A 26,677-nucleotide genomic window follows, 5' to 3' on the forward strand; every position below is an offset into this window, starting at 1 on the left:
GTATTTCTCCTGTCTTCTCCTCATGTTCTCCTGGTGTCTGTTTTTGGTCACCATTTCTTCTTTTTTTTCAGAAAGGACTATTGTTTTGTACTTACTATCTGTCAATACAACAGCATGTGGTGGACCCTAGCACAGTATAATGACTTTGTTCTGCAGTTGTGTGGATCCCCCTTCATCATGGGTCAAACAGTCCTAAATGCATTCGTTTGTCTGTTAACAGCTGAGTTTGTCTAAGATATTGCATCGCATATAACTGCCACTGGGAATACTTATTTCTCGGAATAATCATGAAATGGATGTATTGTAGATTGCATCAGTTTAAAGGTTTGAAACATAGACTGTATAAAAACATGGACGTAGTGTCCATGATGTCACCTGTAGATTCCTGAAGTACAATGTGGGCGCCATCTTGGCAGCGTGTCAACGCAATTTTCTCCTGGATATTCGGAAATGGGCAAAGAGGCAGGAGCTGACTGCTGAAACCATGCCCATCTAGCTTGATGCCAGTGACAGCAGCGGCTATCCATCTGTCGCTCAAGTGGCCATCCTTCCAGAACTTTATGTCTTAATATAATTTATAAGGATGGGTTATTAAAAATTCAAAAAATTTTTGTTAATTAATTCACATTTATTTTTTTTACCAAGCTGTACAGGCATTTTAACATGGGGAGTCTATGGGGAGTCTAAGGACCCTTTTGGACCCAGCCTTTAGCGGCCATCAATGAATTGCAGTTTTAGTCACTTTCGTGTTAGTCTCAGGCATCACGCCCATGGACCATTGGCTAAATGTCTGATGCATATGGGACACAAAAGTAAAAGTCAACACAAAAGTCATCATTGGATTGTTTGAATTATACAGAATCTCCTGGAGATGTGTGTGTTGCATTCTTTAACGTTCCACCTGTAAACAAAGATGACGTGCCGCCAAACACCCTCACGAAAGAAGAAAACTGTCCGGTTTACAACTGTGACGATGAAAACTTATCAGGATCAACTAAACGCTGGGTTTTCAAAAGTAGGTGAAATATTTAAAGTTCATGGCATAGAATCTTTAAAATGCTTCTGAGAGTTCTATACACCTGTAATTGTGGCAACATTTACATACCCCGAAGCTGAACAAAACGAACTGTCTGAAGGTCTGGCTACACAAGACTACTTCTGTATGGGCTTCACAAAAGAGAGCGGCAGGTTATTGCTCGGTTTGAAATGAATGGAGTTGGAGGAATCTCTTTATGTTTTTTCCACAGCTGTTGCATCCAGAGGTCCTAAAGAATTTTTATGGCAGCCATAGGCCAATATTTTAGAAATTAGTCTCTTGGCAGGTGAAGGGCAAAAACTGGTCTGGTCGAACGGTTTAATCGCACATTAAAAGCCATGATCCTGAAATTCGTACATGAAGACGCGGAAAATTGGGACCGTTGGCTAGAACCCCTCTTATTTGCTGTGCGCGAAGTCCCCCAAGCCTCCACGGGGTTTTCCCCCTTCGAGCTTCTCTATGGACGTCAGCCCAGGGGGGTGCTAGACGTTCTGAGAGAAACTTGGGAGGATGGACACTCGGATAGCAAAAATGAAATTCAATATGTCCTGGACCTGCGCGCAAAACTCCATACACTGGGGCGGCTCTCTATGGAGAATTTGCTTCAGGCCCAGGGCAGACAAAGCCAGCTATATAACCGGGGAACTAAGCTACGAGAATTTGCACCGGGAGATAAAGTGCACGTTTTACTGCCAACCTCTAGCTCCAAATTGTTAGCCAAGTAGCAAGGACCATTTGAGGTCACACGGCGGATAGGAGATCTCAATTATGAGGTAGTACGGACAGATAGAGGCGACTCACGGCAAATCTACCATCTCAACCTCCTTAAAAAATGGAGCGGGGAGGAGTCAGTGTTGTTAGCGACGGTAGTGAGTGGGGAGGAGGATCTCGGGCCAGAGGCGATTATTAAAGGAAAACCCCTCGCACTGGCTCTAGGAGGGGACCACCTCTCGCCCTCGCAGCTCACTGACATCGCGCAGTTGCAGGTAGAATTTGCAGACGTGTTTTCGCCCCTACCCGGCCATACGGACCTGATTCAGCACCACATTGAGACAGAGCCGGGAGTCGTAATTCGCAGCCGGCCATATAGATTGCCTGAACACAAAAAAAAGGTAGTTCAGACCGAATTAGAGGCTATGCTGGGGATGGGAGTAATCGAGGAGTCACACAGCGATTGGGCGAGCCCGATAGTTTTGGTGCCCAAAACGGACGGCTCGGTACGGTTCTGTGTAGACTATCGCAGGGTGAATGCAATTTCCAAATTTGATGCTTATCCAATGCCGCGGATTGACGAGTTGCTCGATCGGTTAGGCACGGCTTGTTTTTATTCGACATTGGACTTAACCAAAGGTTATTGGCAGATCCCCTTATCTCCCATTTCCAAAGAAAAGACCGCCTTCACCACGCCGTTTGGATTACACCAATTTGTTACGCTTCCGTTCGGCTTGTTCGGGGCCCCGGCTACGTTTCAGCGCCTCATGGATCGAGTGCTGCGGCCCCATGCTGCATATGCCGCTGCCTACCTGGATGATATTATCATCTATAGTGGGGACTGGCAGCGGCATATGGAGCATGTGAGGGCGGTCCTCAGGGCGCTGAGACTGGCGGGGCTAACGGCTAACCCGAAGAAGTGCGCAGTTGGGCGGGTGGAGGTAAAGTATCTGGGCTTCCATTTGGGCCACGGGCAGGTGCGTCCCCAAATTGATAAGACGGCAGCAATTGCAACCTGTCCCAGGCCCAAGACCAAAAAGGAGGTGAGGCAGTTCTTGGGGCTGGCGGGATATTACAGGAGGTTTATTCCTCATTATTCGGACCTCACCAGCCCGTTGACTGACCTCACTAAAAAGGAGGTACCAGATACGGTCCAGTGGACGGAGCCGTGCCAACGGGCCTTTACCAGAGTTAAAGCGGCCCTGTGTGGCGGGCCGCTCCTGCACTCTCCTAACTTTGCTCTCCCCTTTTTTTTGCAGACCGACGTGTCGGACAGGGGGCTGGGCGCGGTCCTGTCCCAGGAGGTGGGGGGGGAAGACCGCCCGGTGCTGTACATTAGTCGGAAGCTCTCCAAGAGAGAGACTAAGTACAGCACCATAGAGAAGGAGTGTTTGGCCATCAGGTGGGCGGTTCTCACCCTTCGTTACTACCTCCTGGGATGGGAGTTCACCCTCTGCTCGGACCACGCGCCCCTCCAGTGGCTCCACCGCATGAAGGATACCAACGCGCGAATCACCCGTTGGTATCTAGCTTTACAGCCATTTAAGTTCAAGGTGATTCACAGGCCGGGGGCGCAGATGGCTGTGGCCGATTTCCTCTCCAGGAATGGGGGGGGGGGTAGGGGGGGGCTGCAGGCCAGATGGCTCCCCGGCCTGAGTCGGGCGGTAAGGGTATGTGGCGGAGGCGTGGTTTAGCGAAGTCTGCAACGGGAGAGCGAGTGAAGAGACGAGCGGCGATAAGTGGTTCAGGTGAGAAACAAGTAACACCTGGATCTCGTTTCAGTGATTGGCGTGGGGAACCCGCATTTAAGGAGCGCGACAGCCGGCGAAAGGAGAGAGAGACGGGGACTCGTGAGCGCAGGAAGCTGGAGAGCGATCGAGCAAGTCAGATGCAGTATTCGTGGCCGAAGTGCTGTTAGAGAGTGCGCGCACCTGCCGCGCTTGTTTGTTTATTTGTTTTGTTTTTGTTTTGGAATAAAGCCTCTCACGAGCCCCGTACGCCGACTCTGGTCTCCTTCCTCTACTCTGATTGAACTTTCATTACACAACCAACCAACGCTTTCACAGAACAGCTTTCAACATTTACACCACTAGAACAATTATTGACAATTTTTAATCCGCAGAAGAGACTGTCAAAGTTGTTGTTCGCAAGTGAAATGCAACGCTGGACATCACATGAAAAACCATGAGAGTACTACACAAGTTCCACTGACTTCCCCCACCTAGCAGAACCAGACTGAAATTACTAAAGGGGGGGTGGGACTTGTAACCTTTGGTCTCCACAGAATATTCCTATGTCATAGAATGACAAAGAAACTGTCTTTTGTACATATATATGGACCAAAATGAACTCCAAAATGACTTCTAAATGAATATCATTCCATCGCTTAACTCCATATTAATTTACATGTAACCCACACATTTGACTGTCATGTTATAATCACTTATTGTGTATGTCTTTTGATAACTATGGGAACTTAAGGCTACATAGTCATGCCTAGTATCTATGTAATTGAATCTGCTTGCTTGATATTGTCCTGACAATCAATTATTGGTCAAATCTATCATATTCGTGTTATAGGAATCATGTCCAAAATTAGACCCTGCAAGAGCGTTAAAATTCGGACCCCATGCTTGGTAAGATAAACATATGATTTATGATGCCCCCGAGCCAAGACAATATCTGATTGGTCAAGACAACATTTGAGGTGTGGCCAACAGGCCAGTTTAAATACTTCGGACACCATAAAATCTTGCTTTAGTTGTTAGCTTTGCTTTTGCTACTAGTCATACCTGCTTTTAGTTGTAGCCTTGCTTTTGCTATTAGTCATGCCAGCTTTTAGCTTTGCTTCTTAGCTTTTAGCCATGCTGTTTGTCATCACTGTTCTTTGAGCGCGGCTCTTGCGTGCTTCAGCCTGCACGCCTGCTGCTACTTAGCCACGATGAGAAGAAACACCACCTTGTCAAACTTAATTTCTTTTCTTTTCCGTTTGAGAGTTTCGTGTTCTGAGTTAAGTTTTGTAACGGGTGCCCCTTCAACTTCAAACAGCCACACAACTCCATCTTCAGCCAACGTCCAACCACGGGCTTCCCAAGACGTCACTTCAGCGACTGGACTTCCAGACAATCAGCGACAACAAAGGGACACTTTCAGGCAATGTACCTTCAGACATTTGTGCTGGTGTATCTAATATAATTTTAATCTCATTGAGGAACTCAATGCGAGGGTTAATTAAGTGATTGATGGCTGTTCATGTCTATGCAATTTAACAAATTGCTGTAAACTTAGGATTCCAGATTTCCATTCTCTTAAACTCATCTTTCCCTAACATTCGATCTTCCTGCAACTTGTGTGAATGTGTGACTGCGTGCGTTTGTGTTAGATTAGTTTATATGTCTTAGATTTATCTAAATAAAGCCTTATTCATATTGATGAGATATTAATATCCAGCACAGATTTGATGTTAAACGGCTCGTTCAGTGAATCGCAGGGCGTCTCCGTGACCAGCCGTGAAACAGTGATTCTGTTCAAATTCCATTTAAATTATTAAATTATTCACTTTGAGCTAAATTGACCTGTTTCCCTTACACTGTCAAGAGCGGAATCCAAATCTTCAATACTTCTATTGCTTGATCTGTCTGCTGCTTTTGACATGGTTAACCACCAGATCCTCCAATCAACCCTACTGGCAAAGGGCATCTCATGAACCACACTTCAGTTGTTTGAGACTTACTCATCAGATAGGTCCTTCAAAATATCTTTGATAGTTGAGGTGTCCAAGTCACAGTATCTAACAACTGGGGTGCCTCAGGGCTCAGTTCTTGGACCACTTCTCTTCTCTGTCTACATGGCATCATTAGGTTCTGTCATTAGGCTTTTCATACCACTGCTATGCTGATGACACTCAACTCTACCTCTCATTCCATCCTGATGATCCGACGGTAGCTTCTCGCATCCCAGCTTGTCTAACAGACATTTCTTGCTGGATGATGGACCATCACCTTCAACTCAACCTTGCTAAGACAGAACTGCTTGTGATCCCAGCAAACCCATCATTTCATCACAATTTCACCATCAAGTTAGGCACATCAACCATAACTCCTTCAAAAACAGTCAGAAGCCTTGGAGTTATGATTGATGATCAGCTGACTTTCTCAGATCACATTGCTAAAACTGTCTGGTCCTGCATCTATATCTATCTATCTATCTATCTATATTGCAGTGTGGGGAGCAAACTAGACATGGTGGGTGTGGTGTCAGGCCTTGGAAAGGCTTGGAGCAAGGCATCGAACCCCCAACTGCTCCCTGGGCGCTGCAGCATAAATGGCTGCCCACTGCTCCAGGTGTGTGTTCACAGTGTGTGTGTGTATTCACTGCTCTGTGTGTGTGCACTTTGGATGGGTTAAATGCAGAGCACAAATTCTGAGTATGGGTCACCATACTTGGCTGAATGTCACTTTCAATTTATTTAACAGAAAATCAAATATCAAACATTTCACAAAATGTCCAAAATGGGGAATAACGTGTCCAAATGTAAAGGAGCATTTAAAATAAGGGGGGCAACAGCGTCTTCACAGAACCTCATCTTCCCTGGCCCATGGCGCTTGAGGGAAAACAGCTTGGCATCCTGGTCCATCTACCTCTCTCACACACCCACTCCTGTCTGGAGCCTGGCTAAATATCCCACGACAGTTATCAAACTATGGAAAAGACAGAAAAAAGAGCAGTCCAAGATCACACCAGCACACTGTGAGAAACTAGTCATGTCCTGCGACCACAGATGTACTGAAGTCATTCAAATCAAGGGCCTCTGCACTTCCTACTAATTTCTGACAGCTGTAACCCTAAAAAATCTTAGCTACATTTTTGTAATCTTTTGTGCTACAGTGGTTATTGTTCTCTAATTGAAATTCCTTGGTTATTTTTGCAAACATGTCAGTGGATCAGTGGTATGCCTACAGTTAATATTACTTACAATTTTGATGATGAAGATTAGTGTCTCTCCCTTTCGCAACTCATACTCAGAAAAATTTATCTATTAACGTCTTTTCCATTACGGCACTTTTCAACTAAATGGTATGGATTGGCACGGTTCACTTTAGGTGGGTTTTTCACTGGGTACAGTACCTGGTACCTCATTAGTCCCAAGTGAATTGTAATATTACCAAAACTTGATGTTTAAACTTCGCTGATCACTGATTGGCCAGAGATAACCGAAATTGCAACACAAACACAACAGGACTACTAGATGTAAATCAGTAAATCAGCAAGTTTAATGAGAAAAATAAATGAGAATACAGTTAACTATGAATTAAGTCACGATATTAAATGCAAAATGAGATGCATCTTTTCTGATACTCATACATGGACATGCTTTACTCACAAAAATAACATTTATTATTGCTAGATAAAGCATCACAATGTTATAATTAATTTATTAATTTTACACAACTTGTAAACTCCATAAAATAGACTGAATGTTTTGTTTTGACACAAACACTTTAAAAGCTTAAAATCACTAGCTGAATAAAAGATGCAGGAAGCCGTGCGACATCACATCGCCAGACCAAAATAAAAGTCCTGCCATAATAGACTGAAATCAATATATAATGAAATACAAGACATAAAGTATATATCAATATATAAAAAATGTTTGTTATGCAAATACCAATAAGAATTATTATTGTTGTTATTGTTATTATACACCTCAGAAAAAAGACCATTAATGGGTCAGGCAGAATCAAGCAGAATCACTGAAGCAAAGAGGAACAGCACGAACAAGAAAAAAACAATTAATCTGGGACATGAACATGAAAAGCAACAAACAGCAACCTCAAAAGAAAACTCCCTGTCTGCTTCTTTGTGTCTTGTTGAAAAAATGAAAAAAGTGAAAACAATTAGCAATTTACCTGTACAAATATACAAACAATATCTCATGTCACTTTTCTTACCATTGTCATCTAAAGACTTCAGGTCATGATGCAAAAAGGTGATCACGATCTCTTTATTCATAAGTTATTATTAATTAATAATTTAATTTCAATATTATTTAACTGTGCGTCCTAATTTTGGCTGGACAGTAATGAACCATATGTTCACAAGTTATGAATCTTACCTATGTAAGTTAGCGAAAACTGTTTTGATTCAGATCCAAAAGTATGAATATTTATTAAATATTTACAACAAGCAATATTTGACAGATAAGGTTATAACCCCCTTTTTTTAAGATGTCACTTAAAAAAGTATGTTTGTAACTTTTCCACCCCTGTGGCCTTGCATACAAAAATGTCTCCTAAACAGCATCTCATATTCAGTACATGCTTAAGTATCTGTAATTCAAATATGAATACATCTGACGTGTTTTATTATGTACCTGTGTTTGTATGTGAATTCCTATGCACTTTTGTGTTTTCAGACATCAGCGTGTGGTAAAGACTTTTAATTTGGTCTGACAATGTCACGTCATAATGCTGGGTAGCGCTCCTGTGTTTGTTGTGTTCTGACTGAAGAAAGGTTTGTGCTGCGATTTGACAATTAAAAGAAATAAAAAAATAATCATAATGTAGTGCCTTTAAACATGTGGCTAAAACGTCTATTCAATTTCATAGCGTTTCAAAACTACGTATAATTAATTTATTATGTATAGCAGTGCAATGCTTATAAAGATACTTTTCTTTATTTGAGTAAAGAGCACCAGTATATAATAAATCGGTTAAAATGTGCGTCTCATTTCGCTTCCCATCTCGAAAATCGGTTTACAGTAAACACGAATTGCCACTGGCAAAGTAACGTTACTGATGAGAGAATTAAAGACGTCCGAATGAATCGATTCGCAAAATGATTCACTGATTCACAACAGCGCAAATGCAGAGAACACAAACCAAACACGAGTTAACTTTTTTTTCCACACAAACCAAATGCATATGCTTTTATAAAAATGTAATTAATAAGCATTGATATACACTAAAAGCTTACATACGAAATGTCGGTATAAACCGTTCTTAAATTAATGTGTAGCACTAGGTTTGAGTGTTGAGCTAATCAGAGATTGGATTTTTTTTTCCTGTTAATTATTCCCATCTTATACATAACAGTGTCCAATAAAAAAAACTCCCTGGTGAAGCAGATGAGATCCACGTGACACACTATTATAAAGATGGAGTTTATTAAAGAGGAGAGTGAAGATGTGAAGATTGAAGAAGCATTCAGAGCCAAACAAGAAGATACTGAGGAACAAACAGGTTGGTGTTCATTCTCAAAGTGGAAATCTACAGAAATGAATGATATTGTTGAAGTATGTCAGTGTAATTAGACTGTTCATTGCGTCACTTGATCATATGGTTCATTCAAATCTGCTTTCACACTTGACTGGTTCAGAGACGGACATGCTCAGTTATTATATTCACAACAGTTTAGGGTTTTCAACTAGTGTTCAATATTTGTAAAACTTGTTGGACATTGTTAACATATTTCAAATAAAGGAAAGTAAAACATACATCAGTCATACAGTAAATTCACCACATTGAGGCAAAGAACCAACCAGTTCTCAATATTAACGCTTGACCACTTGTTTAGGGCAAGGAGATTTTTGAAGGGCTGAGTGATAGAGAATATATATATATATATATATATATATATATATATATATATATATATATATATATATATATATATATAAGTGGTTTTATAACTGCCAGCAATGTTTAAAAATGAAAGAAAGCGAAAATTTAATATTGAGAATATGTTCTGAGATTACAGGAAACACTTTTTTGATACATTATGTTGGTTTTGATTTCTGTTGTTTTGTGCCTTTAAACTAGTGTTAACTTCTGACTTTTTTTAACTTTAGACATGATGGCCCTTAAAGAGGAGAGTCAACAACTGAATGAAATGGAAGAGAAATCTCAGATTGAGAAACCTTTTTTAATAACTGTAGAAAAATCCACACGGACTAAAAAGAGTTCTTCACGAAGAAAAGCGAAAAAGACCAAAGCTAAGAGTTATTTCAGTTGCCAACAGTGTGGAAAAAGCTTCAATCAAAAACAAAACCTTACGATCCACATGAGAGTTCACACTGGAGAGAAGCCTTACAGCTGCCAGCAGTGTGGGAAGTGTTTCAGTCAGAAACAAAACCTTACAGTCCATATGAGACTCCATACCGGAGAGAACTCGTTCATCTGCAAACAGTGTGGAAAACGTTTCACTAAAAGACAAAACCTTGATATCCACATGAGAATTCACACTGGAGAGAGCTCGTTCACCTGCCAACAGTGTGGGAGCAGTTTCACTCAAAAAGGAAACCTTAAAGTCCACATGAGGGTTCACACCGGAGAGAAACCTTACACCTGCTCTCAGTGTGGACAGAGATTTTCACATAAAAACACTCTTAATTCCCACACGAGAATTCACACGGGAGAGAAGCTGTTCACCTGTGATCAGTGTGAAAAGAGCTTCACAACAGAACTGAACCTTAGATATCACAAGAACGTTCACACTGGAGAGAAGCCGTTTGTATGTGGCCAGTGTGGAAAGCATTTCAGACGGAAAGTAACCCTTAATTACCACTCAAGGATTCACTCAGGAGAAAACTGTTTTAAATGCAAGCAGTGTGGAAAGCGTTTTTGTTATAAAAAAAGCCTCAGCACTCACATGAGTCTTCACACTGGAGAGAAGCCTTACACCTGCAAACGGTGTGGGAAGAGCTTCTCGCTTAAAGGAAATCTTAAGACTCACATGAGACTTCACACCGGAGAGAAGCCCTTTTCGTGTATGCAGTGTGACGGGAGTTTCACGTATCACAGAGACCTGAAACGTCATTTGCAAACTCATTCTGGACAGAAATTGCAAAGTTCTACATGTAAAAAGAGGTGTAGAAAAAACAGTAATTATGAAAATCAACAGTGCATTCAATCTGGAGGAAGGCCATTTAATTGTAATCAGTGTAACAAAACATTTATTTTGCCATTGCACTTAAAGATACACATGAAAAATCATGAAAACGTGAAGTCCTATGTATGTGCTTTGTGTGGAAAGAGTTTTAAGTGGTTCGGCAAGTTAAAATTGCACCAGAAAATACAGATCTGTGTCAAATTAAGGACACGTTCTCACCACAGCTGAATGTCTCAAACGTGATTTGTCCACATTTTATGGTCGCTTCGTTTATTTGCATTCTTAACTTTTTTTAAACTTTGCTCTTTTTTTTTTTTGCACATGAACACCTGACCATATATTTATGGTTTTAAATTTTGAGGGGTTGTGTTAGACACCCTCCCGTTTATATTGTTATAGAGGCGTCATTACATAAATTGATAAACTGATGTTTCACTAATGTAAATGAGAGATAAATAAAATGACAAACTGAGTGAAATGATGAACATTGGAATGTATTATTTCTAATCTATAGTGAGAGAATGCCCCGTAAACATTTCAGTCTGGACTTGAATTTTACTACTTCTGGGGCTCATCTGTAAGAAAAGTCCTGAAGCCATGGATTATTCATATTTTTTTCTTGTAATAACGACTAAGTATATTGGGATCTTGATATAATAAAAGTTGTTTTCTCATGATCACTACATATTTTTTTCTCATGATGTAGATATGAAAAAAGTTTTTTCTCATTACCAGACCTTAATTTTCCTGTCATCTCAACATAACTTAAGTTGTTTACACATTATCACAATATTTTCTCATGATCTCGACATGAAGTTGTTTTCTCATGATCTGGACATTGCAAAAGTTGTTCTCTTAAGTTACACCACTATGCCAACTGATGGGATTTTGCATATCCACATTTCGCATTTGGGACAGATAAGGACCTTCTTCCTAATATTTACAAATTGTGCAGTATTTTTTATTATTGACATTTAGTTTATTCATAAATGTTAAATGCTTGAATCAATATGAATCATTTTTTATTGTTTACTCCTGAGAGCTGAGGTATACGTTGTGATTTTCTCAAATACATCAAGGTAAGTGCGCAAAGGTCTCTCTCACACATTATCTCTCTCTCTCTCTCTCTCTCTCTCACACACACACACACACAATATAATATGCTGTTATACTCCAAATAGCTTCATATACAAGTCAGAAATTAAGCTTTTTTAGCACAGGCCTATCTAAAGGGTTAACGGTCCCACCTAGTGATCAACTGTAAAAATAACAAATGTTACCTCTTCCGAACAGGGAAAACCACCAACAATCAAGAATCTCACACACACACAAACACTATAATTTGCTGTTATACTCCATATAACTCCATATACAAGCCAGAAACTAAGCCTTTTTTTGCACAGGCCTATCTAAAGGGTTAATGGGCCCACCTAGTGATCAACTGTAAAATTAACAAATTTTGCCTCTTCCCAAAAGGGAAAACCACAAACAATCAAGAATGCATGATTACATGATGTCATGGCTTTGAAATCCAAAAATGTCATTATAATGGAAGTCAATGGGGCAAAAACAGCCACCAACAACAAATAAGGGAGAAACAAATTAAATCTTATGCTGGACAAAAACTAATACTGCATCAAAGCCAATGTTGCTACTAATCTTTGACATGCCCAAGACTGTTATGAAAAGTTTTTTTTTTTTTTTTTAATCCAGCCACAATTAAGTTTATATTGAAAATAAGTCATTTTGTCTGCCACCAAAATACTTTGGTGTGGACACATTATTAAATATATATTGACAGGCATATGGCGTAGACTTTTTTGCATGTATGCTATATACTGGAGACAAAACCTGAGAAAGCAGACCGGAATATTCCAAAAGCATTCCTGGACACGCAAATTGTGTATCTGTAATTCATAGGAGGGGATTATGCTAATTGTGAATGAGTGTGCAGGAGCGCCCTAATTACGAATGACGAATTCATTAGCATACACGTTTAACTATCAAATCGGACATTTACAAAGTGTTTGTGAATCCGGAGTTTTCAGGAAGGTCTGATTTATGCCCAAATTACTCCAAATTTACTTAGTGTTTATTTCACTTTAGCAAGAACAAATAAAACATAGCAATTCCAGTTTAAACAGTTGTTTAATATAAAACTTATGGCAACTTTTGTTTGGTCCAAATAATTTGGTAATCGTGAACATATCTATGCACAAACAAAAAAATATATTTAAAACAATTTCCAGGTTTCCCTTAAACAAAATAAAACAACATGTTCAATTTAAGAACATGGATTTTGATCCTCTGAACTGAATCCAGTGCTTTAAAACATATCTGAATAGGAATATCCATAGATTTAGTGTTGCCAAAAATGAATCAAATGGCACAAACCATGAGAAAAATATGTTTCCCAAGCTCTTTTGTGAGTAAATATGTGGTTTTACTTCCAAAAAAGAACACTGAAAACAATAAATTTCAACAACACTGGTTGTCCACCAAGCTAAAACTAACGCTGTTGATTTTTTTTTTTAAACATTAATTTTATCTAGGTGTTCCAAATAAACCGCTACTTGTCAAGCATACAACTGCTGTAATTGTACTTGAATTTGATGACAGCAACCTAATTCTTTACAGTTTTAATAGTTTGTTTTTTAGAGACATTACCTTCGGGCTAGCTTTCATATCATCCAGCTCAAGGAATATCTTTTGAAATGCCTCAAAAGTGTTTTTTAGTTCTTTTGGGTAGCTGAGGTTGAGTGCGTATATAAGTCCCATTAGCAATGCACAGGCCCTGGCTACGTCCAGGTCTTGCTGGATTTCCATTCCCTCAATCACAATTGTTGCTCTGGCTGGTTCTAACATTGTGGAACCTCTAGTTATAATAATCTTCATCTCTTCATTGCCAATATCCCCATCATCCTAAGAAAAACAAAACCAATGTCAGAGTTTGAAGTTATCATATTGAAAAACGAGATTAATAAAAAGTACATTGTGCCTGACTTACCAAATGTTCTTTAAACAGATCTTCCTCATTTTCTCTGAGAAATACCACCAATGAACGGATAGTAGCTTCTCTCCTTCCTTCCACAGAATAATCCTGTAAAGGAGAAAAATGTGTTAGACTACTCATCCATCAAAATGGGAGAAACAGTGACTTAAAGATTGAGGTTCATTACTACACTTACACTACAATTATTGATCTCAACCCTCATTAAAATCAAATCATCAAATAAATTTGTATTATTCATTTAAAAATAAAATTCTGACCACCCTTCAAATATTCCAATATTCACAGTTTTTCTAGTAGTGTTGATGAAGCTATGATTGTTGGTGAATTCAATCATACTAAGAAAATTATGCATTATGATAAATATTTACTGGCATTCAAATAGTCAACAACAGACAGACGTCCTTAAAGAATTCTGTATGAGCTAATAGAACATATTTATGCCTTATTCTGCATGACATAATATATCATAACTACATGGTTCTATATCCACAGCTATTGAAAAGGTGTTACTTGTAACCTCAGAAGCTCTGAGAGCACAAGTACATGTCAACACATCCCAAAAACTTTGAAGCTGGCTATTATCAAACCCCTTTACATAAAGCCCCAACAAGACCTGATATAACTGGTCAATTAGACTGATTTAAAACCTATTATCTATGGCCAAGATTTTAGAAAAAGTATGTGACGTAAAGCTGATTGCTGATTAGCTGCCTCTAAGGTTTCATTTCAAAGTTTTCTCTTTAGCATGCTACAGAGACAGTAAAGGTATACCTTAACCGAAAGGTATAACTTTTCTAGGAGAGTTCCCAGAAATACACCTTAAGAATCTGCTTAAGGTATACATTCTTACGTGTGAGAATGTACATAACATAATATACATAACCAGGTGCTGTCCATGGCAGTGGTGCTGAACTGGTTGATAACGATGGCTTGAGAATCAATTCACCCTATGCAGGTACTGCTTTAGTGCGTTATGTGAGAAAGCTGTGTTCTTTATAAAACCAGCACTTCAGAATAGTTGGAACTACATTTATCAAAAGGAAAAAAAAAGAGGAGATCCGTCAGCAGCTGAATTACGTGGCTGAGGGGGTAGCTCCTCAATTTGCTGCCATGGAAGGCGAAATGTTTTCAGAACTGCAGCTTCTGACAGGGTAAGCCAGAGTACTTGCGTTTTCACGGATGAAATGTGCACACTAAATTGCTACGCGGACAGTGACATCTTTGATTTAGCACAACTATTCCCTGTATCTGTGCCATAGTTAGACCAAACTCTGAACTAATGTACGAATACCAGTGTAATGATCATTTTATTCTTGGAACGAAAACACTTCAGTTAGCCTAATCAAACACTGGGTGAATTACAGCTTCAGAATTATATTCACATAGACTGAGATGTAAAGAAGCTTTCTGCACAGTGGTGGCCACTAGCGGAGTGAACTGTGATAAGTTAAAGCCAAAAGTGCTTTAGCCCAAACCAACCTTATGAACATATGCCTAAAGGCAGGTTCACACCAATGATGATAACTAGAAAAATAACACTAAAGATAAAGATATAGTTCTAAAAATCGTTCTTAATATTAAAGAATAGCAGAGTCCACACTACAACGATAAAGACACAGAGGTACGATATCGTTGGAATCACTTCCAAAATGATGAACGATACAAACATTGACAGCCAATAAGAATTAATCCTGCTATAATGAGCTCGAGAATTTTAAGTGGTAGATGCACGTGCACTTAGAATAAATAGAGAATATGGTTATTTTTATTGTTCTTAGTGTGAATATAGTTCTCATCTGAAGTTGATAGGGCCCAGAGTATTTATCTTGTGGATACTAGATCCTGGCATATCCAACTCAGACCAAATTTGATGTTGCTTTCCAATGTCTTATAATCCCAACTATAATAAAAATGACAGCTATAATTTAATCCATGCATTTCTATACTTAAAACAAAACCTCACTGATTTCATTATCCACAATATCACAGCAACTTTATTTGACAACTATGATATGCTTCTTCAACTTTATCCACAAACATACTTTTATTATAAGATGTCTCAACTGGATAATTGTTAGGGCTGTGTATCGCCAAGAATCTGGCAATATGATACGCATCACGATACAGTGGTTGCAATACGATATATTGTGATACACTGCGATACTGTAAGCAAGGCGATATATTGGGATATCTTATTTTAGGAATAGGATATATATTTTAGGAAAGCTGTCATTAAGAACACACCACCATATGCAAACCTTACCTTAGCAAAAAATAAATATAGAAATATTGTTTAACCAGAACACACTGGGATCTGCATTTGCAATAATCAGTCCCTGTAACAAAGCTGCCTTGAAACAATGTGCACTCTAAAAAAAAAAACTCTACAAATAAAATTCACTTGAATTGACCCAACACAGCACCCCCCACCCAACCAACCCAATATCACCTACATGAAAAACACTTATGTTTCTATTTGTAACATTTATTCATACCTCTAGCAGCATGTTCTTAATACGATGAATACTCATTTTTGAAGACTGTCCTCTTGACAACACCAAGGACATTATTTTAGGAGAGTATTGGTCCAGTCTTGCCATGAACATTGCCTCCAGATTAACAGTGGTGATCCTTTCGAATTCTTCATTTATCTGTAAAAATTTGTTTGCAAAATTTAATGCAATAAAACACATACTGCAAACTATTTTCTAAAAAATATATTTACCTGAGCTGCATGAAAAAGAGCAGGCCATCTGTATTTTATATCATTGACTGGTATTGCTTGACTGACAATTTCCTGCCTGCGAATAGAGAATGTCTTTGCCATTTTTTCACTGATGATCTGATAGTTCATATTCTTCTTCATTTCATTAAGGAGCTCCACCCTTTGATGTTCCAAGCTTTCCTCGGTTTCTCCTAGAGGGTGAGGGGGCAAAAAGTTCACCTCTGCCTTTCTTGGCTTTTTGATATTTTTTGCAGGTGCTTTTTCATGTGCGCGCTTCTTTTTGACCGAGTTAACATCGAGTTCAAGGCATCCAAGTCCTCTCAGCTTTGCTCTGTAGTTGCCCATTTTATATTTCAGTCTCTGTCGCCATCCATAGCATCCATTATATGAGCCTGGTTCTTTAAGACAAGGATATTTCTGAATCAGCGCCTCTGCAACATCAGACAACTGCGCGCTTGTTGGGTAGGCAACATACTGAAAGATGTTTTCAGCCAGTTTCTCTAGGATGTCTGGAAGGATTGATGTAAAGTTGAGTTGAATTCCATTCTTCTTGAAAGCTTCACTTGCTGTGGCAAGCACAAGTTCTGTATCATAGGCAAAGCGAGGTACTGGGAATTCAGAAGGCCAACGCTGTGAACGCTGAGTCTTGTGTTCAGATAATGAAAGAATCGGTGTATCCTGCGATCCAGAATTGGAACTGCTGATAGAAGGGTAGATGTCGGTCACTGAAGTGTGGACTGAGGTTTGGATGCAGGTCTTTGATGCACTTTTAATGGAACTCTCCACATCAGTAAAAGTCAGCGTAAGTGTGGGAGGTTCAACAATGTGGATCACCTTAACTGTGTCCTTGTCCTTGATGTCACTTGTTGAGGTAAGAGAAAAATATTCCTCTCCGAAATCAGCATCCTTATAATGCAAAGTAAAGTTCCCATTAAGGCCAAATGTCTTCCTCATAACAGACTCAAGTTCACTCACAGTTCCAGGGATTCCATGAGGCAAGTCAAGTTTGCGAATATCATGGTCTTGAAGAATTACGCGAAGTTTGGCTGGACAAGATTTTGGAACATCTGTAAGAGAAACCACATCACTTCAGTTTGAGTAACAGAAAATCAAAGGGGTGGGGATCGTTCCATATAAACTTCCCTTAGCAGGAAAATCTGCAAAAGTGTTGTCTAAAAGAGAAGTGGAAAGCACCTGTTTTGAAACAAGATTAGTGGTAGGACTGCTAGAATGTTTACAAAACTTGGCGATGGAACCAACTTCCAGATGACTAAATGAGCCCCCAAAATTGCCATAAGTACAGGCTGAAACCATATGCTTAGCTGTACATTCTCACACTATAAATCACTTATTTGCACTGAATATTCTATTCACACTATGCAGAATGTAAATTCAAAACACTCAGTTTTTGTATTTTTTAAAGATTTATCTGCAAGTGTTTGTATAGAACATTCGCAAATAAGACATTTCCATCCAATGAGTCTATAGAACAAAAAATTGTCACTTCCACACTAAGAAAAGTAGGAGAAGCCAATGAATATAATCATTTTCATTAATTATTTGTGCCGTAGAGCAAGCAAATGAAACAATAAATATGGTCATTGCTTTCATATGTGGATCCCTACTGTTTGACTTTGACAAGAGACTTTGCACGGGCATTTAGGAATGACCATTACAACATTTGAGATGCTGTGGAACAAGATCGGTCTGCTGGTTATTCAGTTTTTCCATCCCATGGCTCAAAGTCACATGATTTTTTTGATGGGTTATTCTGCAAATGCATTTCAATCTCCCATTATTCGCAATAACCCTTTTTCACACAAGTCAAAAACCACCTCAAGCAAGCATAAAAACTTTTTTGCTAATAATTTTTTTCTTCAACATTTGCCATTTCCATCACTTGTTTCTGATGTGATACTTCAAAATGTGCATAAAAAGAGAACAATGGAAACATAGTTATAGACAGATGTCCTCTTGTGCATAAATTAATTACATCTCCAGTTGATTGGAATTTCTTTATTAGTGCTATGTTGGTTGGAATTAGTATTTCCAATGCTTTAGCTATTTTTTACAGACACTTTCAATTTAATGAAACTCAATCCTTTTGTTTGAAGTGTAATGGATATCCAGCAACAGTGATTGGTTCTGAGCAGGTTTTGCTCATCTTAAATGAGCCTAATCTCTGACTGACATTGTGTCTGCACTATGTTGGTTTTAAAGGGGTCATGAACAGAGAAATCAATATTACCTTGACCTTTTGAAATACAAGTGGCACACTGTAATTACATTGTAGTATAAAAACATCTTAAGTTTTAGAACTCAAAACTCTCTCATTAGTCAAGAAACGGCTAATATTAAAGCCAATCGGTCAAAACGAAAGGTTGGGGAATATGCCAATAATTCACACACATAGTGGGTAACCGCTGGTCTATCCAGAATCCAAACGATAAAGATGCCTCCAAAGACAACAAAACGCTACAGTGCAAAGTTGTTGAAAAATTTGCTTTTGCCTTCCTTTTGATCCTAACATTAAAAGAAGTGGATAAACCTTCTTTTTAATGAAGTTCCAGACCGCGTCAGTAAGAACTTGGTCCTTTAATAATAACAATACCTTTTATTTATAGGCGCCTTTCAAGACACTCAAGGACACTGTACAATAAAACAAAACATAAAATGCAAGCATTATAACAACACATTAAGCGAGAAAAGAATTAAAAGCAATTCTAAACAAATATGTTTTTATCTGAACTTTAAAATGAGAAATAGAATCCAGCTTTCGAATGTGCAAAGGTAAAGAGTTCCATAGCTTCGGCGCTGCACAACTAAAAGCCCTACCACCAAAGGCACTCATCTTGGAGTTTGGAACAGACAATAAATGTGCAGTAGATGATCTCAATGAGCGCAAAGGAGTATACAGATGGAGAAGATCTGAAAGATAATGGGGTGCAAACAGACCTGTGCCGGTATTCGTAATACGATATATTGCGGTGATTAATATGCACGATATTGTTACCGTGGGCACTTCTAAATACAGTGAATAAATATACATTACAAATTATTCAGAATTTGGAATACATTTTAAGAATATTATTCCCATCAGCTGCTTAAAATGCACAACATCGCTGTATGATGCTTGAAAAAGCGCATGCGCTCTGATGTAAACAAGCACGTATGAGAAGCACTTGGAGGAACATGTGAGAGATGCGCTGAATGAAAACACATTCACTCTCTGGCAGCAGATGGCGCTTAACACATTGTTAAAATTGAAAGTTGCCACTGTGTTATTAAATGAACTAACATGAACTAAGACTTTTAAGATTTTTTAACAAATATTAATAACTTCTATAGTAAATGTAGCTATTGCTCATTGTTTAGCTGTGCATTTATTGAATGAGAACTATGCGATGTCCGAACTGATTACACTATATTTTATTTATTGCACTGTATTTTATGTAAAATCATTTTCTATTTTTTAAACTGTCAAATTCATTTTAAGTCAATTTTTAAATCATTTTCATTTTCAAGTTCTTAAATTGCTTGTTTTAGTTTTGTGATTATTTTTCTTTTTGACTTTTTTTTTTACTTTCTTTTTGAATTACCATTGTGTACCAAATGTGCTATAAATAAACTTGCCTTGCCTTGAATCTTAATGCATTAACTAAGGTTAACTAATGAGGTCTTACTGTAAAGTGACATCTATTGGTTTTTATAGTTCTTTTGCACTTTAAAGTGTAAAACATTTAACTTTTAAATATTTTTCTGTATTGCTTTATTTTTTAAAATGTTTAGTTATTTTTGCTATAAGAAAAAAAAAGTTATTAAACCTGTTATACTGTATTAAGACCACTTTTTTTTTAAAATGTAATACCGTGGCAATACCGTATACCTTGATAAAAGCATTATCAATTAACCGCAACAGGAACATTTGATAACGGCATATCCCTAGTGCCAAATCATGAAAAGCTTTGTAGGTAAGAAGTAAAATTTTGTAATGTTCACGATAATAAACAGGAAGTCAATGCAACTTAAAAAGAATAGGAGTTATGTGATCGAAACTACATGAACGGGTAACTATCCTAGCTGCTGAATTCTAAATTAACAATGAATAGGCACTTCATTACTATGTTGAGAGAGTAAAGAACGAAGTCTAGCAATATTGCGTAAATGAAAAAATGCAGAACGTGAAATATTACTGATATGGGAACCAAAAGAAAGCAAACCACCCAGTATAACTCCAAGACTTTTCACCTGGGCAGAAAAATTAACTGAACAATTATCAATGAACAAAGTAAAGGATTGAGTTTTATAAGACAGACCTTGAACTCACAATGAGGGCTTCTGTCTTATTGGTATTTAATTTAAAAAAAATGTTAGTCATCAAAATATTAATATCCTGGAGACATTTAGTAAAGTCAGGAGGGGGATGAGAAACATTAGGTCTTGTAGAAATGTACACTTGTGTGTTATCAGCGTATTTTATACCATAGGAACGAAAAATACGACCAATAGGTAGAATAGAAATGATGAATAAAAGTGAACCCAACACCACTCCCTGTGGTATGCCATGATTAACAGAGACAGGATCTGAACGTGTATTTTTAATCTGCACAAATTGTTTGGGTTGAAAGCCTGACTGAAAATGCTCGTAAATTTCATTACTTTGTAAATGCGATTCAAGTTGTGCTGCTACTGTTCTTTCAAGTATTTCTGAAAAAAAAAGGAGATTAGAAATAGGCCTGTATTTATTTAGATCATTAGGATCAGCGAAGTCTTTTTAAGAATTGGAGTGATAGAAGCTATTTTTAAAGATGAAGGAACAGTAGCAGTTGATAATGACGAACACACAATAGCTATAATAATAGAGGAAACTGAATGGCTACAGGACTTCACTAAAACAGTATGTAAGGGATCGAGTGAACATGTGGAAGTCTAAGACTTCTTGATCTGCTAAGTAATATAATCAACTGAAGGCAGCTCAAAATTAGAGAAAGTACTTGCAGACAAACAAATATAGTTAAGTCCATTTTGATAATCACTAGATATCAACACAGAATTAACCAATTCATAATGTATGCTGTCCATCTTAGAGTTTAAAAAATTAGATTAAGACACACATTGACTGGGAGAAAATAAAACAGTATTGTGAGGTTTCAACAGTACTGAACAAAGTCCTTGTATTAAACTGTCCATTAGCAATAATATTTGCATAAAATGATGATTTAGCTCTTTCCAATGCTGCCTTGTAGTAAACCAGATGCTCAGAATACATCTGCTTATGTACTCCAAGGCCAATTCTTTTGCACAGTCTCTCCACTTGACCAACCCAAGGCCTTCTGAAGGCCGAGTTCAGAAGTATACATAGGAGAAGGGTTAACAAATGATACATTGCGGGTTTTCAGAGGAGCCACAGTGTTAAGTATTTGAGACAGACTGTTGTTATAGGAGTGTTCCAAATCAGATGTAGAAGTAGAAAAACAGCGCTGGTTTACAGCGTAATCAATCATTCCATCCAAAACATTAAGGTCAATATTTTTTATATTACGGAATGAAACAGAGCGTTAAGGTTCAACTCTTGCCAAAGAAAGAGAAATTAAAGAATATAGGCTTCTGATCTGAAATAGGAAATTCAATTGAAGTAAGGTTATGAGGTATAACACCTGAACAGCATACACGATCTAAGATATGTCCCTTATTATGTATTGGAAAGTTAACATACTGCAAAAGCTTTGCACTGTCCAGAACCAATTTAAAGTCATTATATTGAGTGTTAGCAGTATTATCAAAATGAACATTAAAATCTCCCATCAACCTGGTGTTCTTTTTTATTTCACAGTGGATTCATTTAGAAACTAGGCACAATTCGAAATAAGGATTTTCAGAAAAATTTTAACTAAAAGAAGATTCTGTGCCGACTATATTGGATCCGACATTAATGTTGCAACACACAAATGTGAGTAACTTCTTTTATTATGTAGTCACCATTGCTTTGTCTATCACAGATTGTTTGATATGTACGGAGTATTTATTCGTTTTAAACCTAAAATCACAGCAGCGCCCATCTATGAAGTATGTAGGCTGTTGAAAACAAGTCTTTTATTTATAAATTAAATATATATAATATTAATAAATCCCACAATTATTATTTTAGCCCCTTAAGACAAAAAAAAAAAAAAAAAAAAAAGATGCATGACCCCTTTAAATGAAGATATAAAAACAAGGCCAGATCGAGTACAAAACACATGTCAACAGAGAGTGGACTCAGAAAATGTACAGGCCAAAATATTTCTAACCACCATTAAACAGTATTGAATTTATTTTCTTTAAAAGATAATTATAATATAGTTTACAACTGAGGTTTTAGAAGATGTGAAAGTTAAGACAGATGTTTTCTTTAGTGTCAACTTGTGTCTTTGATTTGAACTGTTCGTGTAACTCACTAACAACCAAACAGTTTGGTTCAAACCATCTATTATGTTGCTGGCCACTGGCTTATTTATGGCTTGATTCGATTCGATTGATTAATATTTACCTATATTTATGTCGAGGTATGTTAATATGCCAATATTTTACCTGTAAGCCAAGTGTTTTTTGGTCCTCAGAATTTTATGAAGCTCTGAATATTTTTGCTTCCATGTTGCATAACACAAAAAGCTGAATACTATTTTTCAATTGTATTTATTATGTTTCTTTGTAAAAAGAAGCATTTACAGATGATGCTAACACTGCAACACATAAAAGTTCACTAAAACAGTCAACCTGGAAACAGGTTTGCAAGACACTGGTTTGATACAGTGCTTTAAAAGGATTAGAAGAAAAATAACCACTCATAGACATTTAAAAAATGTAAAGGTAGTCACATTTTACAGATTTGTACAAAAAAAAAAATAAAAAAAAATATTTGCTAGTTGCATAGTTAAAAGAAAGAAATGAATGGTTTTCATTGTTTTTAAGTTGCTATTGGGTAGTTAATAATTCGAAGTTAATAATCATTTTAAACTACTTCTGTCTTATTTTCCCTTAAAGCGTGACAAGTCACAATAACAAATGCCCAATTTGGAAGTAAGATCTTCTCAGGTGCACTTAAAGGTAGTTTTAGTATTTGGCCGCTCATGTGATCTCGACATGTCTGTCCACGAGTCAACCCACTCCAAAACAAACAAAACCGCTTTAATTACAGTGCTAATATGATTCATTACTGTACAGCTCAACAGTTTAGTATGGATCAAATGACTGATTAAGCTTGGAGAAGATAAACCAACCTGTGTGTGCCTGGGCATCTTCATGTCTGACTCTGAATGTTTCTTCAATCCTCAAATCTTCACTCTCCTCTTTAATAAACTCCATCTTTATAAAAGTGTGTCACGTGGATCTCAGCCTCTTCAGCAGGAAAGTTTGTGATTGGACACTCTGTTGTGTTTAACATGAGAATAGTTAACAGAAAGAAATGTAAATCCAAACTTAATCTCCATCTCAGTAAGCTCCCTAGTTTAGTAGTCCATGCACTTCTAACTGCCCGATTAGACAAAAATATATAAATAAATAAAATAAACTCAAAACCAGAACTTAAATGAACAAGAACAGAAACTGTACACACACGCCATGTTTAGTTATTATTTATATTTGTATTTAATGAACTGAAGATAACAACCCAGTACACTTTTAAGAGATTGCACTTTCATGAAAACGTTTGCCATTGGTTTGTAAAAGCTGTAATTACACGTTTACGTGCACGTTTTGACCAGGTGTCGTCAGAGTTCGGTGATTCGAACGCTTCGAAACACTGAATCATTCGAAGCATTTGGTTCAGTTGACTCGAATTCTCGAAAAGCTCCATGTCCCGTCTCTACTCAGCAGCGCTGAATTCATGTTTACTAGAAACCGAGACGCGCGTTTTCTGTTAACTCGTGCATAGATGCGCGTTACTCACACAAACTAACGATCATTAATGTTAGATAAATTATTGCAGTATTATGTTAAATAATAATAACATTGCTTGTGAAATGCTTATAAAAATATACTACAGAGTTTGCACACATTTAAAAACTTTAAATGGTTAAAAACACAAACCTTTCTCCAGCCGAGTGGCAACAGACGCTGCAGCGCGGCGCAGCTCTATGACGTCACACCACTAGCCCAGAATAAATGTCCCGCTCACACGCTGCTGTTTAAAATCACGAAGGTGCATAGTAATATGCGCACATGCATGCTAGTGATAAAACATATGGCAGCGTATATCAGGGTTTATTTCTTAGTGCAAAGCATATTTAAATACACATTGGGCAGTGATGTGCTTTGACATTCAGTCTAAAAGACAGAATTGTAGTAATGTTTGGGTCCTCAATTTACTGCACCAGGGTCTTATTCACTAACAAATTTTTTTATTTGAAAAGAGTATTGTAGAACAAACTAACTAAATATTTTGCAAATAAAATAAATCGTATAAATATTTGGGTCAGATGACTACGCAAAAACTAACAAAAAAAAGTGCAACATTCAACAGGTAATGGTGCTATGTTTTATTATTAATTGTACTCCAGGGTTGATAATGCCATGGTGACAGCAAGAACACAAATGTAAGTGGAGTGTTTATTAATTTTATAGTGCAGAGCTAAATGGCTGAAAACTGGGTTCAATTTCAGTTATTTGATTTTAGTTATTTGCAGCAGTAAAAAAAAAAGGCACACAAACAGACAGATGGTTGGTGTTACAGGACATAAGGTGGTTTGTAAACCAGAGGTGAAACCCTTTATTTTAAATTGAGAGTAGGCACAGGAATCCACCCTATTTAACCAAAGTACACTCAAACTAAAGTACTATACTTTTTACAGTATGTAACATACCAGTAGGGATGCAAATTTCGACAGCTGAAAGGGGCATTTTCAAGTTTTTGGCTGAAAGGGTAAAAGGTCAAGATATAATACAAAAAGAAATCCTATTTATATGTAACTAAATTGAATGTGATTTTGAATGTGATCTGTTGAGCATCATTCATAACAGATCTCAACTACTACAAGCATGGAAAGGTTTAGGACTTTTTGATTAAAACAGTTTCATAACTGTTGATTGTTTTGAAATGTATTTTTATTTATTTGTTTTATGTTTATTTATTCTTCTTTATTTCAGTTCTAGTCCAACATATTCATTGCGTTGCATCACTAATAAAAATAAATTGATGATTAAGACTGGGTACCAAATGTGATTCATTGTCAGTAATAAATTTCATGAAAACAACATCCACTAATAAATAAATATGATATAATCAAAAGCCGTAGAGATTTTGGACTTTTTGATTAAAAGGCTACATTTAAAGGTAGACTGCTGTCCTCAAAGTGTACGACGTTTTTCACAAGGCTTTTTTCTTGTGAAAAAAAAAGAAGAAAAAGCCTGGAGTTCAGGTACGTGTCCCGATTCACTTTCCCTTAACCATTAGCCAGGTGCTAGCAGGTCCACAGATGTCTTGCATGACTGTGCTTTCATTGCTAGCCTGGACCTGCACACTCAGGCATTACTTGAGATGAGAGTAGCAAATACAGCATGAACAAATGAACCCTGCAGGTGTCAATTTCTATGTACAACGGCAGGTGACTAGTACATTTTAGTCTTTGACGGCCATTTCAGTTAATGTTAGGAGGCAAATGTTGTTAGGGAGACCAGTGAACAACTGTTGAGTGAAAATTCATGGCCAAAATTTTTACACATCATGGGGCTCCTAAGCACCTTATTTCTGATAGAGGGGCTCCATTTGTAGGTGCATTGTTCAACGAGGTGGTGAGACACTGCAATTATAGGCTAACAACAGCATACCACTTGTTAACTAATGCTAACGAACGAGTAAACAGCACATTGAAAACTGCCTTCAGAGCCTATGGAGGAGATAAACATAGACCTTAACACAGAGATAAACAAATTTGTTTTACATATGGGGCCTGGGAATGTAATGGTCTGGATGTGCTGTATATCCCTTTAAAAACCTTGTTTTGGATTTTTCCGAGCCCTGTGAGGGTGGATGAGGTGACAGTAGCCTGAATCCTGTTGAGTGCTTATAACGCTATGTAGGTTACATCACATCCCACATGGCAAATGTTTTCTGGCCCAGCTCTGAAATGCTTTGGTAATGTACACACAAACTTTGCCAATAAAGTACACTAAACTGAATTGAAAATCAGCCTTAAAATCCACAAATCATGTAACTGTAATCATGTAACCATGTAAAAAGCGAAGCAGAGAAACATCCAAGATAAGTTTTCCAAAGCATGAAAGGAAAGAGTAAAGATATAAAGTAGCAAGTACCAAATATATGTTT

General features: G+C 37.6%; 2 protein-coding genes across 2 annotated transcripts; one reads left to right on the top strand and one right to left on the bottom strand.

Annotated features, from left to right (window-relative positions):
• Positions 1–7,824: 7,824 nt before the first annotated feature.
• Positions 7,825–11,114, top strand: LOC113092460 (gastrula zinc finger protein XlCGF57.1-like). The gene is made up of 3 exons (XM_026258064.1): positions 7,825–8,260; positions 8,842–8,988; positions 9,597–11,114. Exons 2-3 carry the CDS (start codon positions 8,904–8,906, stop codon positions 10,862–10,864), a joined length of 1,353 nt encoding a protein of 450 aa, XP_026113849.1. The 5' UTR covers positions 7,825–8,260; positions 8,842–8,903; the 3' UTR covers positions 10,865–11,114.
• Positions 11,115–12,706: 1,592 nt separating this feature from the next.
• On the bottom strand, positions 12,707–24,500 carry LOC113092456 (uncharacterized). The gene is made up of 6 exons (XM_026258056.1): positions 24,442–24,500; positions 23,634–23,781; positions 16,375–17,441; positions 16,145–16,300; positions 13,644–13,736; positions 12,707–13,558 (listed from the first exon to the last, which is right to left on the bottom strand). The coding sequence occupies exons 2-6, from the start codon at positions 23,716–23,718 to the stop codon at positions 13,268–13,270; spliced, it is 1,692 nt and encodes a 563-aa protein (XP_026113841.1). The 5' UTR covers positions 23,719–23,781; positions 24,442–24,500; the 3' UTR covers positions 12,707–13,267.
• Positions 24,501–26,677: the final 2,177 nt, after the last annotated feature.

The sequence above is a fragment of the Carassius auratus genome, unplaced genomic scaffold (genome assembly GCF_003368295.1).
Source record: "Carassius auratus strain Wakin unplaced genomic scaffold, ASM336829v1 scaf_tig00214598, whole genome shotgun sequence".
Taxonomy (NCBI): Eukaryota; Metazoa; Chordata; class Actinopteri; order Cypriniformes; family Cyprinidae; genus Carassius; species Carassius auratus.

Bases quoted from the DNA above. Each gene is read 5' to 3' on its own strand.
- LOC113092460 (XM_026258064.1), top strand. From the start codon at position 8,904: ATGGAGTTTATTAAAGAGGAGAGTGAAGATGTGAAGATTGAAGAAGCA. The intron at 8,989-9,596 runs GTTGGTGTTCAT...TTTTAACTTTAG, and splicing joins AGATACTGAGGAACAAACAG to ACATGATGGCCCTTAAAGAG.
- LOC113092456 (XM_026258056.1), bottom strand. From the start codon at position 23,718: ATGGAGTTTATTAAAGAGGAGAGTGAAGATTTGAGGATTGAAGAAACA. The intron at 16,301-16,374 runs GTAAATATATTT...AAATTTTTACAG, and splicing joins CTCTTTTTCATGCAGCTCAG to ATAAATGAAGAATTCGAAAG. The intron at 13,559-13,643 runs GTAAGTCAGGCA...TGTTTTTCTTAG, and splicing joins ATCTGTTTAAAGAACATTTG to GATGATGGGGATATTGGCAA.